The sequence below is a fragment of the Macaca thibetana genome, chromosome 14 (genome assembly GCF_024542745.1).
Source record: "Macaca thibetana thibetana isolate TM-01 chromosome 14, ASM2454274v1, whole genome shotgun sequence".
In the NCBI taxonomy this organism is placed as follows: Eukaryota; Metazoa; Chordata; class Mammalia; order Primates; family Cercopithecidae; genus Macaca; species Macaca thibetana.
The window spans coordinates 113030649-113048059 of record NC_065591.1 but is presented as its reverse complement, the minus strand read 5'-3'; the positions used below and the strand labels follow the sequence as shown (position 1 = coordinate 113048059).

At 39.3% G+C, this 17411-nt stretch overlaps 1 protein-coding gene across 1 annotated transcript; it reads right to left on the bottom strand.

The window, feature by feature from the left end:
• Positions 1-659: 659 nt before the first annotated feature.
• SC5D (sterol-C5-desaturase) lies at positions 660-14574 on the bottom strand. The gene is made up of 5 exons (XM_050755562.1): positions 14480-14574; positions 5658-5877; positions 4808-4940; positions 2796-2896; positions 660-2227 (listed from the first exon to the last, which is right to left on the bottom strand). The coding sequence occupies exons 2-5, from the start codon at positions 5865-5867 to the stop codon at positions 1772-1774; spliced, it is 900 nt and encodes a 299-aa protein (XP_050611519.1). The 5' UTR covers positions 5868-5877; positions 14480-14574; the 3' UTR covers positions 660-1771.
• Positions 14575-17411: the final 2837 nt, after the last annotated feature.

Here is a 17411-nt window from a genome sequence, read left to right as displayed (position 1 = left end):
AGACTTTTCCTTCTTTCCCTATGTGCTCCTTCAACAAAGAGGGCTCTATGGACTGAGAGAAAGGCAGAGCCCCAAGAGGAAGGAGCCTGGGTCGCAGAATGACTAGGTGGAAAGCTGTCCACTGACCACAAACATCCGCATGGGACGTTATAGGAGAGAGAAATAAACCTTGGAATACTGACTTAACTTCTTTGGGTCCTAGTCTCCGGGCAAAGAGGAAAAGCTCAATAAATATCAGCTGTCATTATATGAGGAAATAAAGTTTACTTCTCCTTAATTTCCTTTTCTTAGGCAAGGTGGAGCACCGGAGGCGAGTGGGATTAGTGAAACGTATTAAATGACGTTTGCCCATTACAAAATACTAATTGGTACATTTAAATAAGATGACGTTGTGACAATAACACACAGATTAAAGACATATTCTTCTGGATCCCAGACATTAGATTTTATGACCGATTTCTTGCTAAAACACTCAAATCTAGTTAAAATGTGAAATATAAACAGAATGTGGTACCCACTTCTTTCTCCCCGTGACACTGAGTATCTGGGGATGTTCTGAAACACATTGAACAATCCATATCATTTGTGGCTTCCAATTGACAAAATCTGTTCAAAGAATACTCTGTGCTGCTCTAATATTTAACTGATACAGTTTAATTATAATGATCAACTTTTATTGATTTTACATAAATAGCTTATAGAATGCCTTTACAAACTATGTTTGTGCAATATATTTATGTTACAACACACATTTCCTTATGAAAGTATTTGTCAAATCTTTTTGCAGAGGAAGTAGGTAAAAGTGAGGGGAGAAGAAGAGGAATAAGATTTTAAAACTAATCGTCAGCAATGGGTATTTGGCAATTATTTCCTTTACAAAAAAATCACAGGTTTGTAACTTTGAAACATCGAAAGTGTAGCCCATCAATTTAATTAAAAAATCAGTAGTGCCTAATATATCATTGAGCATCAATTTTTTAAAAAATATATCCAGATTCACATATTTTTACTCTTATTAAATAATGGTTTTAAATAATAATCATCACCATGTTTAGTTACATAATACCAGATCTGGATTAAATCCATGGTGATATCGATATTTTAAAATTCCAATTTATTTATTAATCAGTAAAATGTAACAGTTGACAGTGTGCCCAGAGAATGAGCCTCCTATGTGTAGGAAGACGATAGTCTTATTACACCTGCCATCAATTAGGTCAGTTACATAGCTGCTAATGTATCCGAATTTTTTTCCACACTGATGTTTTGACTTGAATAAAGTACTACAAGTTATCATTATCAAACCAACATTGAAGAATTAACCATTCCTGAAACAAGAAACAATCTTTATATTAGTATTTCTTGGTTATGGTGCTTAGTCTTGGTATTATTAAGCACAATGATTCTTAATAAAAATGAGTGGATTAAGGCAAATGAATATAGCCTAGTCCCCTCAATAATTTATTCTCTATCTTATTTCTAATTGTTGTTGAGGCTACACAAACTACAGATCTGCTGCTAGAAAGATACAAGTTGTCCCCTGAACAACATCTGGCATTTTAAGCGTAAGATTAAAATCCTGATGTTCACAGCATCTTCTCCTGGACTGCCCCTATGATCATTCCTCAGCAGTGCCCACAATGCTGATTTCCAAATGATACCATTTGCTTACTATGTATCTTGGCTGTATGGAGATTATTTTTTCCTTATTAAAAAAAAGAAATATGGTATTTCCTTCTTTGTCCTTACTTAGGAATAACTGGGCAATAATCTATTCAGTCTTTGTAAACTCTCCATTGAATAATTTTTCATTCTTACAACCATTCCCTGCATGGCTGCTGTACTTTCCCTCTGTCATCTCCTTCACATAACTGAGCGGTCCCTTTCCCTCAAAGGAGGAAGGATTTTTGAATGAGCCTCCAATCCTATCCCACAGAGTGAAATATTGTCCATAATTATAGTCAAAGAACATATGATGGTCTGTATGATGAGCTGAGCCATTAATAAATGGCTGTAAGATTTGGGGGACACGAAAATCACCATCATGAATGGAAATTGTCCAGATATTAACCAAGATGTACAGACTTAAATAAACCACCTTGTGTAATGGAAAGATAAAAGGGTATATATGGTAAGGTAGACTCTGAAGAAAGCCATCAACAGGGTGAAAAGCATGACTTGCAAATGGAGTAGGAATCTTCCAAGTATGGTGAGGTTTATGTAGGCGCTACAGAAGAAAAGGACACAATTAGCACTGCAAACTTTACCCCACGCAACATTCAACTTAGCTTCTCATACTCATGTTGGAAACGACCTAACTAACATATCCTGTAGAAATCAGCAAATTTATTTAATCTATAACATGTCCTTCTTTGCCCTAAAACAGTATAATTTTATATGGATTTATGGGTACAAATGCAGTGGTGTTCCATGGATATACTGCATAGTGGTGAAGTCTGGCTTTTAGTGTACCCAGCACCTGAATAATGCACATTGTACCCACCAGGGAGGGTCTCATCCCTCACTCCTCTCCCATCCTCCCACCTTCCGGAGTCCCTAATGTCTACTGTTCTCTCTGTAAGTCCATGTGTACCTGTTGCCAGAACAGAATAACTTTAAGACAGCCCCTTAGACCCATAAAGAATATGAACAAAATGCACCCTGTACCTGTTATGATTATGGCTAGACATTTAATATGGTTAGAGGAAATTCTTGGAAATAGAGAATGGAATTTATAACCATACATTGCTGAAATGTGTAACCTTTTTTTCTCTTTTCCCCACAAATGACTTTACCTTATATACCAGTCTATGATGAAGGCCTCTGTGAATCCAGTAGATGAACATGTCAGTGAAAAAGAGGAAAGATATGATACTAATGATGAGTTCAAACAATCCTAGAAAAGAAAACGGGAAACAGAAGAATCAAAACTCAGCTTCTAGGATTAGACTTCACTTTTCACATGTCCATCTACTAAGTGTAAAATGGGATCCTAGACTCAAACACTATAAACGATCTGTTTTGGCTAATTCAATATATTATAAAAACTAATCTCTCCTGGCTTCCTGGAATCTGGTCATTTCCTCATTTCTCTCTCATAAGTACTTGAAACATTCTACCTAAAGTACTTCTTAATTAAACTATGAAGATATTTATGAGACAGGATACTCCTAAGACATCTTTATTATTTAAATCTCTGGGAATCATCACTTCCTTCATATTAATCTTCCTAAAACCCATCTTTACACATTATCTCCCTGCTTAAAATTTACTTCCCACTAAATACTTTAAATTTAGCATTTACTCCGCACTCCAGCCCTTTCGGATCTTTCCAACCTCATCACTCCTGTATTCCCGCTCTAACCAGGCAGGTTTACTCAATATCTTCCCACTCTCTTGGAAGTCTTACCTCTGTACCTTTCCTCACAGGGGTTCAAGAACCTAAAATGCCCTCTCTTCCTTTATTTTTACTCATAATCACATCCATTTTTCAAAGCCCAGCCAATACAGTATCCCAGTATATAATTTTTTGTCCCATCTTCTAAATAACTTTTTTTTTTTTTTTTTTTTTGAGACAGAGTCTTGCTTTGTCGCCCAGGCTGGAGTGCAGTGGCACAATCTCTGCCTCCTGGGTTCAAGAGATTCCCCTGCCTCGCCCTCCGAGTAGCTGGGACTACAGGTGTGCACCACCACACCCCGCTAATTTTTTGTATTTTAGTAGAGATGGGGTTTCACCATGTTGGCCAGGATGGTCTCAAGCTCCTGACCTCATGATCCACCTGCCTCGGCCTCCCAAAGTGCTAGGATTACAGGCTTGAGCCACTGCGCCCAGCAATAACTGACTTCTTACTTAAAGAGCAGGGTGCTGGTGCCAGCAAGTATGAGTCCAAGTCTCAGAGATCTACCACCTACTCGTTACTGAAACTCTCTGTACACCTCATTGACTCACCTATAAAAGGAGCATAGTGATAGTATCTATCTCGTAAAATTGTAGGAAAACAATGCATTGATTCTTGTGAAGAGCTGAGAACTGTCACTGACACATTATCAGCCTTCAAAAAATACTATGATTGTTTTTCACATACTAGATCCTAGAAATGTGTCTTGAAAAAAGTTTCAAAATTTCACAAAAGTTTAGTCACTACAGGACTGTTTATACTATAAAAAAGGGTAACAATCTGAAGGTCTAACAATTAGGTATCATTTACATAACTTATGAATATCCACACAGTACTATGACCAATATATTACATAATCTCAAGATTTTTTGACATGAAAATACAGCCATGTAAGTTGCTAAGAGAAACAAAATGCAGAGCCCAAACCACTATGCACCTCAAGACTTCATTTGTGTAATGTGAACAATGAAGTATACAGGCGCAGAAAAGCGGGTGGTCGTGTGCCAGAAGAGTTACAGTTTCTAAGAAGCAGGATAATGGATTTAAAACCTCTGTAGTTTTTAACTTTCAGCAATTATCATAAGCTACTCAAGTGTTTTTTAGAAGGTTGAATTCAATAATTAATAGAAAACACATGCAAGGACCCATCTCTGATCACTCCAATCTTCCGCCAGACACAATCTCATCTACAACAGACTTTCAGATTGATGGAAAAACTAAAGAAATGCACATGTGGCAAGACATGAACACATGAAAATAGAACATTAAAAACAATCGGATAATTTGTAATTATTTTAAAAGATAAAATAAAAAAAGAGGCAGTTTTTTTTTTTTTTTTTTTTTTTTTTTTAAGGAAACTAACCTGTGCTTAGACTATTATCTTCCTGACACTCGTGTGATTTACTTACCATATGGAAACTCTCCTAGGTCATCATGTAATTTGCTGTAACCTCTTAACTCCAACAGGAACAGTGGAACAGTAAAAATACTTATCAATGGCAATGCCTGGACAGTAAACTTAATCTCTCGACGGACTTGATTCTGAAAGTGAAATTTCCAATACTTAAAATCACAAAATCCATGTTAAACAAAACAAGCGTAAAACTGTTCTGGACTGGATTTTTAAAATCTCTTTTACATGAAGGGGCTTACCTCCAAACTGTTTCTATTAAAATTTTACATACTTGAAAATAGGTATGTAAGAAAATCATTCCTTTTGTACTAAGAAAATGCAATAAGTATTTTAAATTCTGAAACCTTTTTTCCTTCCTCCAAAATCTGCATTCTAAATTTCTATTTATGGAATAATCGTTTCTTTCCTAATTAACTTCCATCCCCAATCCTATTTTTTCTTTTTGCTGTTCAGTCCTTGGAGTCACCGACAAGTACAAACAACTGAAATTTAAAAAAGATTGTAAACTTCAAAACTACTGAGTTTGAATCCCCTATCCAGCCAAAAAAACAAAATATGGTTAAAAAAAAAAAAAAATTTCAGTTTGTGAAAATCATATTAAAATAATGACATAAATGTATGCATTTATTTACTCATCAATATCAGCATAAAAATGTTCCAATATGCATCTAACAATATAAGATACTAGACTTACAGTTTTGTTAAAAATGAAAATATCTAACCCATTTGTGGTTGGTCTCCAAAATTTTATTTAATGGTTACATATAATCAGCTTAATCTAAAAATCTCAGAAACATGTTATTTTTACTTTAATAGTTAGAAAATAGGTTAAAAAAATTTCTTACCTTTAAAAATTGTGGATGTTTCATTAATGCATGATCAAAGACAAAATAATAGCTCAGTGTTGCGCAGAAGAAATAAAGGATGTAAGCACCAACATTTGTTACAATCAGAAGACTTATAGTTTGTCGGAAGATGTCATCTTCTGGCCATGTGGCTGGATATACGTATGGCGTAAAAAAATAGTAATCTGCAACACCGAGTACAAGATCCATCACTGAGCCCCTAAAAGATAAGCATGTGCAACAATTAGTTACCATGTCTATATTTTTCCAGGCAAAAATTTTTCAGAAACACTATATCTCAAGTTCCTGATTTAAGAACAATCATATGTAGTACATCTGCTGCTATCAGAATCCCCTACATGCCATCTTTAGAGCCAGAAGGGACCTTAGATATCATCTCTAGTCCAATTTCTTCATATTATGTATGGGGATACTAAAGTTCAGTTAGAGAAACTGAGGCCAAGGAAAGGTCATGAAGCTGCTAAGTGGCACAAGCCCAGATCCAATTCCATTTCCATGTCCTTTCCTAGTGCGTCCTATGGCAGCACGGCAAGTAGGAAAGATGGGAATGCAGGGGACTAGGTACTCAGAAAAACAGTTTCCTCTTTACAAGTTTCAGCTGCATCTCTCTCCTTCAAGGACTCATACTTCAGAGATTTTTGCTTCAGCGCTGACACCTAAGATAAATTCCCTAGAAGACATCCATGCTGCCACCACAACCATAGAATTGGGACTATCTATCTGTTCTTCTGACACTCCCATTGACAGAACAAAGGAAGATGTATTCTTGGTGTTAAGAACTAGAATACATTTATTTCTCTACACCTCTAATCAGTATTCCAGATCAGGGAGTTGGTAAATTGTAGCCCATGGGCCAAACTCAGAGCCTGCTTTGTAAAAATCTTTATGGAACACAGCTACACCCAGATGTTTACATACTGTCCGTGGCTGCTTTTCTGCTACAAAGGTGGGCTTGTATCACTGCAACAGAGACAGTACGGCCCATTGAACCAAAGGCATTTACTACTTGGCCATTTAGATAGTTTGCCAGCTCCTGTTTCAGATGCTTAAACTCTAAAACAACATTAGTCAGTTCAGTACATATGTAAGTCCATTCTATACTCATGGTCCTGTTACAATACAGTTTGGTGATATTATGGTCAGCTTTTGTGATCTGACTATGGAATCTATCATTTACGATCGACTCACTCATTCCTCATTGCATTGTTCGCACAAGAAGATGTGGTCAGCATCTAAAATACCTCTCTCACTTAGAACTGAAATTTTTGAACAAGAAGCCTATCTGCAAATTATTTACCCAAATAGATTTCAGGGGTTCAAATGGCCTTTATCTCCTACATACTGGGCCATGTTACTAACCACCAATTTATGAAATAAAATAGCCCATAGGTAAGGAAAATTCTGAAAATACTGACTTACTTCCTTGTAGCCTATTTCCTTCACTAGATTCCCTATGAGATTTCTCCACTAAATTCCCACAGGGATTTAAAAAAGTTTCTTAAAAAATAATATGCATATAGTTCAAAATGAGAAACTGATAGGAAAAGATATACAATACAAAGCCTTGCTTCCATCCATGTCACTGTAAACCACACCATCATTTCATTTCCACCTCTCTGAGTGACCATATCTATTAGTTTCCTGAGAATCCTTACAGTGTTAATGTAAGATGGAACAACAGATTTTTCTCTCCTTCCTTACAAAACGTGGCATACAATATACACTGTGAAGTTTCTTTTTCTCACTGTATATATATCTTGGAGATCTTTCCATCCCTACATAAAGATCATGCTCCTCCTTTTGTTTTTAATGAAACAGGTTTATTGAGATACGATTCACATACCATAAAATTCACTATTTTAAAGTATATGATTGACTAGTTTTTTTAGCATATTCTCAGAGCTATGCAATCATTACCACTATCGAGTTTCAGAACATTTTCAGCACCCCAAAAAGAAACCCCAACCCTATACTGTTGAGCTTCTTGGATGTGTAAAGTTTTTCGTCAAATTTGGTGAGTCTAGGGCCAGTTTCTTAAACTTTCTATGCCTTTCCTTCTTCTCCTTTTGGGACTCTCATTATGCTTATGTGGAAATGCGTGATGGTGTCCCCAAGTCTGTTCATATTTCTCTTCCCAGCTGTTTAATCTCAATTGACCTAGTCTGCACTGTACATCCAGATGGCCCGAAGCAACTGAAGAATCACAAACGAAGTGAAAATGGCCAGTTCCTGCCTTAACTGATGACATTACCATGTGACATTCCTTCTCCTGGCTCAGAAGCTCCCCTACTAAGCACCTTGCGACCCACAAGAGAACAACCCCCTTTGACTGTAATTTTCCACTACCTACCGAAATCCTACAAAACTGCCGCAACCCCTAACTCCCTTTGCTGACTCTCTTTGTGGACTCAGCCTGCCTGCAACCCAGGTGATTAAAAAGCGTTATTGCTCAAAGGCTGTCTGGTGGTCTCTTCACATGGACGCGTGACACTTAGGTGCATTCAGAAACCTTTCAGCAATTTCCCCATCACCCAAGAAATGCCTAACAGAAGCATCATGATTAATGTTCAGCATGTCTTCAACATCAGCTTCTCCTGACCTATCTATGGTTTTGGCCATTAAATGTATGGTATAATTAAAGACATTACGTATCATCACTTCATTAGCGATAGAAAATCTTTCAAAATATCTACAAGTTCATTTTCAAACCTCATTGTCAGCTAAAATGTTAAACATTTATTATTGCTGATTTATCAACATCATTTCAAGCATTAAGTAATTTTGAAAACAGGATCTTTACAACTGAACTCTTAAAAGAAGTTTTGATTCCTAGGCCTCCCTTAATTGTGCAAGCAATATACTTGCTTTTTCCCAAAGTGTAACACTCCTTGGAGAAAAAGATTGTATTCTGGCCAGGCATGGTGGCTCATGACTGTAATACCACTGCTTTGGGAGGTAGGCTTATTCCTTGAGCTCAAGAGTTGGAGAACAGCCTGAGCAATATAGTGAAATCCCGTCTCTACAAAATATATAAAAATTAGCCGGGCATGGTAGCACAGCCCTGTGGTCCCAGCTACCCTCAGGAGGCAAAGGTGGGAGGATTGCTTAAGGAGTTCAAGGCTGCAGTGAGCCATGATCGTGCCACTGCACTCCAGCCTGGGCAACAGAGCAAGACCCAAAGGAAAAGGCTGTATTCTGCTCACAGTGAGGTAAAAGTAAATGATTAAAAACTATAATATACAGTTGAGGAGAATGCATAACAGCTGTCTAGAAAGTAAATTTTCTATTGACTCTTGCCTTACTTTTAGATATTTTTCACCACACTGCTTCCTAAATTTCTGAATTCTTCCTTGTTAATACTAACATACATCCTCCAGTAGCAGTTCTTCATATATGACAGCTTTTTTCATGATCAACAAAGCAATGAGTGGCCTGTTTACTTCCTATTGTGAAATCCACTTAACCGAAACACGGTTAGAATCTTCATTTTCGGTCCTGTGCAATGTCTCCCTAGTTTTCATCAATTCTTAGTCCTTACTACCGCTATAAAACATCCGCAATCTGTTTTTCTATTCCTTAAGTCACATGAGGTGGTAGTTCCCACACTGCCACATGACACTCAAAGTAACAAAACAATAAAAAACACCAGAAATACCTGGTAGGGGTGCCAAGACACAATGGGCACCTCAGTCAGATGGAGTCAGAATTTGTCATCAAATGAGTTTGGGAGCTGAACTTAAAGCAAAAAAGAAAACAACTTTTTGTTTTTTCAGGGCTTTCTAGACTTCCAAATTGTGACTAGGGACTATGGACCTGTATCCCTTTCTGTGAGTTCAACTGAATTATGTCTAATTCAGTGTTACATAGGTGTTTACTTAACACATATCTAGATATTTGGATAGGTTCCATTTTTTGCTATTACAAATAATGCTGCAATGACAGGCCCTCACTAGGCAGATTTCCAAAAGCAGAAGAGCTGAGCCAAAGAGTTACACACTCATAACTTCGGTAAATATTGCTAAATCACTCTCCATAAGGGTTACAACTACTTCATAGTCCTCAAACGATGTAGGACAGTACCTTACCTATTTCTCTACAATCTTACTAGCAGAGGATATCAAACTTTCACATATTCATCAGGAAAGAAGGGCTATGTCGGGTATACTTAATTTGCATTTACCTTATTATGAGTAAAGTTGAGCATCATTCAATATATTTAGAACAATTTATACTTTTTTTCTGTGTTTATTTGTTTTTATCCTTTGCCCATTTTCCCACTGGGTTTTTAGTATCTTTATAAAAGTCAAACTCTAGAAGCTCCTTAAATATTAGGGAGTTTGGCCCATTGTTTATGACATGAATTATAAACATTTCCTCACTTAGGGAAGGAAAAATTTAATTAGCACCAAACGCCAGATATTAACATATATTCCTTATCATACACGCCATGTTAATTCATTCATATAAGAACTTATTAAGTGTTAAGCACTACACTAGGTAATGAGCATATAAACATTAAAAAGACACAGTCTAAATCAGTCTTAAAGGTAAGGCAACTACAAAAACGATTCTATCAATAGGACACGTCCTGCAATACAGATATATATATGCAAATTCTATGAAATCAGAAAAGACAACACAACTACCTCAGCTTATGGTAAAAGGCTTCCTAGTGACTGTATTAGATTTGGACTTTGAAGGACATCACCAGAAAGAAAAGGTTAGGGATAGCCATTCCAAAGAGAAGTCACAACTGCAAAGCAAGGGAAGAACATGATGCATTCATGGCTCACTCCGTGTGGCTGGTGGGTGTTAGACAGGGTGATAGGGGTGGAGCAGAGGGAAAAACATGTTAGGGGATGGACTTGTAAAGGAGATTGGTGTTAGACTACGCATGGAGGGATCTGCTGTCCTGCTGAGGAGTTTGGACTTTCTCTCACACACTATAGGGAGACACTTAAGATTTCTGGGTAGGAAAAATATACAATCAGACCCATTTCATAAAAACCATTCCATGAGAAATCTGGAGTACTGGGCCAGATGAGGTGGCTAACGCTTGTTCCCAGCGCTTTGGGAGGCTGAGGTAGGAGGACCGCTTGAAGCCAGGAGTTCAAGACCAGCTTGGGCAACACAGCGAGACTCCATCACAAGGAGAAAGGAGAGAAAGGAGAGAGAGAAGGAGAGAGAGAGAAGAGAGAGAAGAGAGGAGAGAAGAGGAGAGAAAGGAGAGAAAGGAGAGAGAGAGAAGGAGAGAGAGAAAGGAGAGAAAGGAGAGAAAGGAGGGAAAGGAAAAAAAAAAAGAAGAGAAGAGAAGAGAAATATGGGTTATCAGTGAGAAGCAGGGAAACTAGTTTGGTTGTTCCTGCGGCAGACTAACCCAGAGAAAATGATAGCCTGACCTCAGGCAGTGGCTGTTAAGACTAGCCAGCAGAGATTTCTCAAGTCAAAACATCCACAGGGATTTGGATAACCCACAGATGCTGGGAAGTGAGAGAGAAATCTAGGGCAACTGTGAGACTTTAGCTGGTCTAAGTAGATGGTGATGTCATTGTAATTGAAATAGGGAATACTGGCAGAGCTAGCAGATGTGGGTAGGGTAGGAATAGGGGGTGGGTAGGGTAGGAATAGGGGGTGGGTAAGGAATGATGGTATGAACGGAAAATAAATCTTGGGACTCCAAAATCACTAAGCTAAGAGAAAAGTCAAGCTGGAAACTATGTTAGGCAAACCTGCCTCCCACTTTATTCCTAAATAAGATAGCTACAAGAATAAGAAGCTACATCCCTCCCTCACAATTTGCCCTCAGAAAATTCCTTTGTGGATAAAGGACAGACAGAACTCAAAGTCATCCCTCTGAGGCTCACCTGAGACAAATGCATATCTGATTGCTTCCTCTGCCCTATTGTTTATGTAAAAACGAAGATTCACTGAGCCAGACTAAATTGTGTATTCAGTGGAAGGCTAATCAAGGACTCAAAAGAATGCAACCTTTGTCTCTTACCTACTTCTAAACTGGAAGCCCCCACTATGAGTTGTCCCACCTTACCAGACCCAACTAATGTAGATCTTACACATACTGATTGATGTATCATGTCTCCCTAAAATGTATCAAAGCAAACTGTATCCCCCACCACCTTGGGCACATGTTGTCAGGACTTCCCAGGCTGTGTGAGGCTGTGTCACGGATGCATCCTTAACCTTGGCAAAATAAACTAAATTGACTGAGACCTGTCTCAGATATCTGGGGTTCACAATGGGTTCAATGTAGATTTTAAAATCTAATTATCTGTGGGTCATCTTATATCTTAGATATAGGCAATAGGCCACATGTAAATATAAATGTGAAGTTCAAAAGCTAGCCTAGTTAGAATACAGGTAGCTGAAGTAATAAGGGTGAAGACTATCAAGGGAGGTGGTGCAACAGGGACAGGGTACTAAGTAATACCAGAGAGCATAAACATTTAATAATTGTAAAGGATATTGCTATATCACTAAAGGTTGCTAACAGCTGATGAATCAATCTACATGTTTCCCACAGTGCCATGTAGCCCTAATTCAATACAACACCTGGAATAGTATGGTGCAACCAAAAAGAACACAAACATGTTTGATTGCTGTGAGGTTTAGAGACTAAGTAATCTTTTGACATTTGACCCAAGAAAGGTACTCAATAAAATAACACCTGTATGATTATCACTGTTAAGGCAGTCAAAAATGAGTCAAAATTACTGCAATAGAAGATAAAATAGGTGTCACTTGATTTTTGTTTGAAAAATAACTGACAGTAGTTGATAGTAATATTTACTATATACTAGGTAATCTAAATATTTTACATATATTAACTAATTTAACCCTTTCAAGAAGCCTCAAAAGTTAGGTACTAGTATTGTATTATAGATGAAAAAGCTGGGCACAGAAATTTTAAGTAACTTGCATAGGGTCATAAGAGTAAGTAAATGCTGGAGCTAGGATTCAAATACACACAATCTGGTTGCAAAGTATGTGAACTTCTGCCAAGTTCTATTGCCTCTTCACCACTACTTCAAGTCGTCAACTCCTGAATTTTTAAAAATTCTCAGTGCTTCTACAAACTCATATAATTTTAAAGGGTTATAAGCCCTGAAGTAAGGGGTCCCAAGGACCCTAAATTGAGTACCACTGCTTCAAACAGAAACTTAAATACGTTTGTCCTTGCAGAATTAAAGAAACTTCTTCTTAAAACTCAGTTATAACAATATTAGGCTTAGAACAACTCAGTCTACCATTATCTTTTTGCTCTACTTACAAAGTACAGAAAATAATAGCTAATATTTATTGAGAACCAGGTATTCTTTGTATAACATCTAATCCTTATAACTCAATGAGATAGGTACTTCTACGACCCCTCACTTTATAGTTAGGGAAACTGAGGTCAGAGTATTTAAATAACTTGTTCAGTACAAAAAAAACCAGCTGGGATGTACATTCCATAACCTGTTCTCTTTGCTACCGCATTGTGTTATCTCTCAAGATATTTTATATGCAGATGAGGAATTCTGAGAAAATAATAGCTAATATTTACTGGGAACCAGGTATTATCTTTGTATAACCTCATCTAATCCTTATAGCTCTGAGACAGGTACTTCTATCATCCCCACTTTATAGATAGGGAAACTGAGGTCAGAGTATTTAAATAACTTGTTCAGTACAAAAAAAACCAGCTGGGATGTACACTCCACAACCTGTTCTCTTTGCTACCACATTATGTTATCTCTCAAGATGTTTTATATGCAGATGAGGAATTCTGAGTACCACACATGCTAATTAATTACATCACATAATGAATGGAAAAGCACTCTAAATGATCAAGGATCAGTATTATTTATTAGGTATCAATCATTAGAAACTTTAAAAATGATAGTGATATAAAGACAAATAACTTGCAGAGAGTTTCAGCTAAAAGTACCGAGCCGCCACAAACTTTCCAGTATGGAAACCCTATCTACTGAGGTCTTGTTTTCTTCACTTATACCACCTCGAAATCTACTCTGCTGTAACACGGGGATGGCAGTATACATTATTTTTCCTTCCATGGTGCTAAGGGAATAGATTATTTCCCTATTCCTTTCAGTCTCCTCAAACCCAGACTGTTGTCCCTTCATCCTAACTACGCCGCAGTAACAGAGGCTTGCACTGCAATGGTCAGGAATTCTGATACCGACCAATTCTTCAGCCTGATTCCTTTGGCCCTTAAAAGAAAAAAACCCTCCAAGAACGAAGGGAAAAGTAAAGCATCTGTGTTCAGCAGCCGGACCAGACTTCCCTTGAGTAAGAGATCGGCAACACCCAACATCAAACACTGCATTTTCTTCAAGCCCGTCCACGGTAGGCTCTTTCACGTTCAGGCCTCCCCATCGGCCCTGCGATCCCTCCCCGCGCGAGCGGAAGGCCCCTCCACCCAGACTCCCAGGTGGCGCAGCCCTCCCACGCCCCGAAGTCCCTCGGCACAGCCCTCGCCGCCAGTCCTCGGGATGCCAGGCTACCTGCCAGCCTCCCCTCTCGGCGTAGGACTCGGATCCCTACCACCACCGCGTTCCTAGTACCCGCCCAACGCCTGCCATCCAGAGGGCACTCGCTAACCTCCCGCAGCGTGGAGAAAACCCGAGCTCCGGGCACACCCTCCGCCTCGCCCACCCAAGTCCCAGACGCTGAAGTCTCTCCAGCCTTTATTCCATAGCCCCCTGGCCCGGCCCGGCCCGGCCCGGCCCGCTCAAGTGCATTCCGCTTCCTTCCCCGCCCGCCCACACACCCACCGTCCCCACCTGGAAGCGGTACGCCGCCGCTCCACACGCCACTGCTCTGCAGACTGCCCTGGCCGCTGGGCAGCCAGCAAGCGGGCTGGGCGGGGAGGAGCCGAACCGGCGCCGGGAGGCTGGAGCGGCCAGCCAATCAGCGGCCGGCGCCATAAGCTGATATGACGGCAGATCGCGCGACGTGCCTGCGCGCAGCTCTCCACGGTCACGTGGGTGCCGCGCGCTCGGCCACGCCCCCTCCGGCCTCTGACTAAGGGGAGGGCGGGCGCCCGATACGAGTACCTCTGCGGTGGAGGATAGGGTTTCAGGTTTTGCGTTTCTTTGCTTTCTTTTTAAACTAGCTCTGGTGATCGTCATTCATGGTGGTACCAGGCAGTTTTACGGTGTTTATGTAAACATTCCTAGAACGGGTGCCCTGCGTTGAGGAAAATAGACGACACTTCCGTTGACGCGAATGTCTGGGGCGTTTTCTCCCTCAAGGGAGGAGGCGCAGAAGTTCCCAAACAGGTGCTCAAGGTTTTAAGGCGTAGTCCCCTGGATTTTCTAGCGCTGAATGGCTGGAGGCTCCGCGAAGCGGTGTATATAGAGATCTAAATGGTGGCAAGATGAGGGTAAACATGGACAGAAACCTTTTCACAGTACAAGTTGTTGAAAACCAAAGTTACCGCAGATCTAATTGGCTTTGATTTGCTACACGTGAATCGAGCAGCTCCGATTTCCCGAAACAGAGCTGAGCAGAGGAGGCAGGCTTCACAGGCAGAAGAGGACGGAGGAAAGCAGAAATAAGGAACCAAAAGATCGGTCGTTTCAGAGTGACTTTCCTTAAACAGAGATTAAAACAGAGGGGACTGACTTGTGATACCAGCTCAGCAACCTCCAAGTGGCAAACTGGGCCACTTTATTACATAAATGAGGAATACATGACAGAAATGAGGGATTTTTAAGGGAAAACAACGTGATTCGATCTGCCTTCAAAAGACTTTTCTGGTAAACTTCAAATGTACATAGGATACTGGACAAAGTTCAAATGAATTTAAAATATTGTAGGTGGTTTTTTTTTAAAGGACTCAGATTATATAAACAAAAACAATTTTAAATTTTAAAAAGTTGAGTGTCTACTTCGTATAACGCATCATACTAAACGCCAGGAACGGAAAGAGAAGTTAAAATAATGACAAAGACATGGTTCCCAACCTTAAAGAGCTTATGCGCTATGGGAGAAATGGGCATGTATAAATAACTATGTTGCTTATTACAAGGAGAGCTAATAAACAATAACTGGTGGTATGGGCAGAGCAGAGACAAAATGGCTATTCTGATGAGGGAAATTAGGGAAGGAACATTGCTTTGCCTAATGAAATGATTTGAATGGACACAATGTTCTTGAGCATAGAAGATAAAACATTAAATGAATAAAAACTCAAAAGTGAAATGTTATAAGCAAACATCAAATATCCTGAATCTCTAGAATTTTATCATTGAGTATGCCTTAGCTATTACAAATGGTCTTTATTCTTGGTGACTTGGGGATTCCCAAGAAATTTACAATCACTCCTGGCAACTCAAAGTAGTAATAAGTTAACCTCAAGAGAACAATCTTGTTAAATACGCTTAAATTTTTTAAATTATTTTTTAAGTTCTGGGATACATGTGCAGAATGTGCAGGTTTGTTACATAGGTATACATGTGCCACGGTGGTTTGCTGTACCTACCAACCCGTCATCTTGGTTTTAAGCCCCGCATGTATTAGGTATTTGTCCTAATGCTCTCCCTTCCCTTGCCCTCCACCCGCTGACAGGCCCCAGTGTGTGATGTTTCCCTCCCTGTGGCCATGTGTTCTCATTGTTCAGCTCCCAGTCATGAGAACATGTGGTGTTTGGTTTTCTGTTCTGTGTTAGTTTGCTGAGAATGATGGCTTCCAGCTTCATCCATGTGCCTGCAAAGGACATGAACTCATTCTTTATGGCTGCATAGTATTCCGTGGTATATAAGTGTATTAATAGCACATCCTGGGGTGCAGCATTCCTACATGTCTTTTCTATCCAGGCACACTGATGGATCCGGGTAATTTATTTATTCATTGTTTGCGAGGGTCTATGGTATCAGCCAGCCAGTACCAAGGAATTCAGAGATAAACCACAATACCTGCCTATGTATCTGGCTGGAACATGAACATGGAAACAATTTAATCATTTACTCAATAAATCGTTATGTAATGGTGGTAAGTGTCAGGCACCATCATATGCACAGGATATATACTGATAATCAAAAGAAAGTCTGCTCTGAAGAAGCTTACATGCTAGTAAGGAGATAGAAAACTAATAATAAATAGATATATAATACAACGTCAGATAGTGATCAGTACTATGAAGAAAAAGAAAACAGGGTAAGAGAATCAAAATTAACGGAAGCTGTTAACTTTAGACAGCGTAGTCAGTGAGGTTCTCTGAGAGGGCGGGCAACATTTGACCTGAACAGTTAGAAGTCCTCATTCACTTGGAAAATTCTAAACTGAGATTTCGAGTTTGAATTTTTTTAAAATGAAATGTTGCCATTTAATGCATCAATAATTTATCAGCCCATGTTCATGATATAACATTATACTTTAATGAGAACACTAAGCACAACTGTTTAAAGACCTTTGTCTTTACAAAAGGTACTACAAAAGGAAACTACAAAGACTGTAGTTTCTGAAGTTAGGAAATGCAGACCCTTTCTTTCTGCATTCGTTCGTTTGCATTGCTGTAAAGGAATACCTGACACTGGGTAATTCACAAAGAAAGGAGGTTTAGTTTGGCTCACAGGTTTTGCAGGCTGTACAGGAAGTGTGGTGCTGGTATCTGGTTCTGGTGAGAGGAACTCGGGAAGTTTACAATCATGGTGGAAGGCAAAGGGGGAGCAGGCCTATCACATGAAGAGAGGGAGCAAGAGAAAGAAGGCT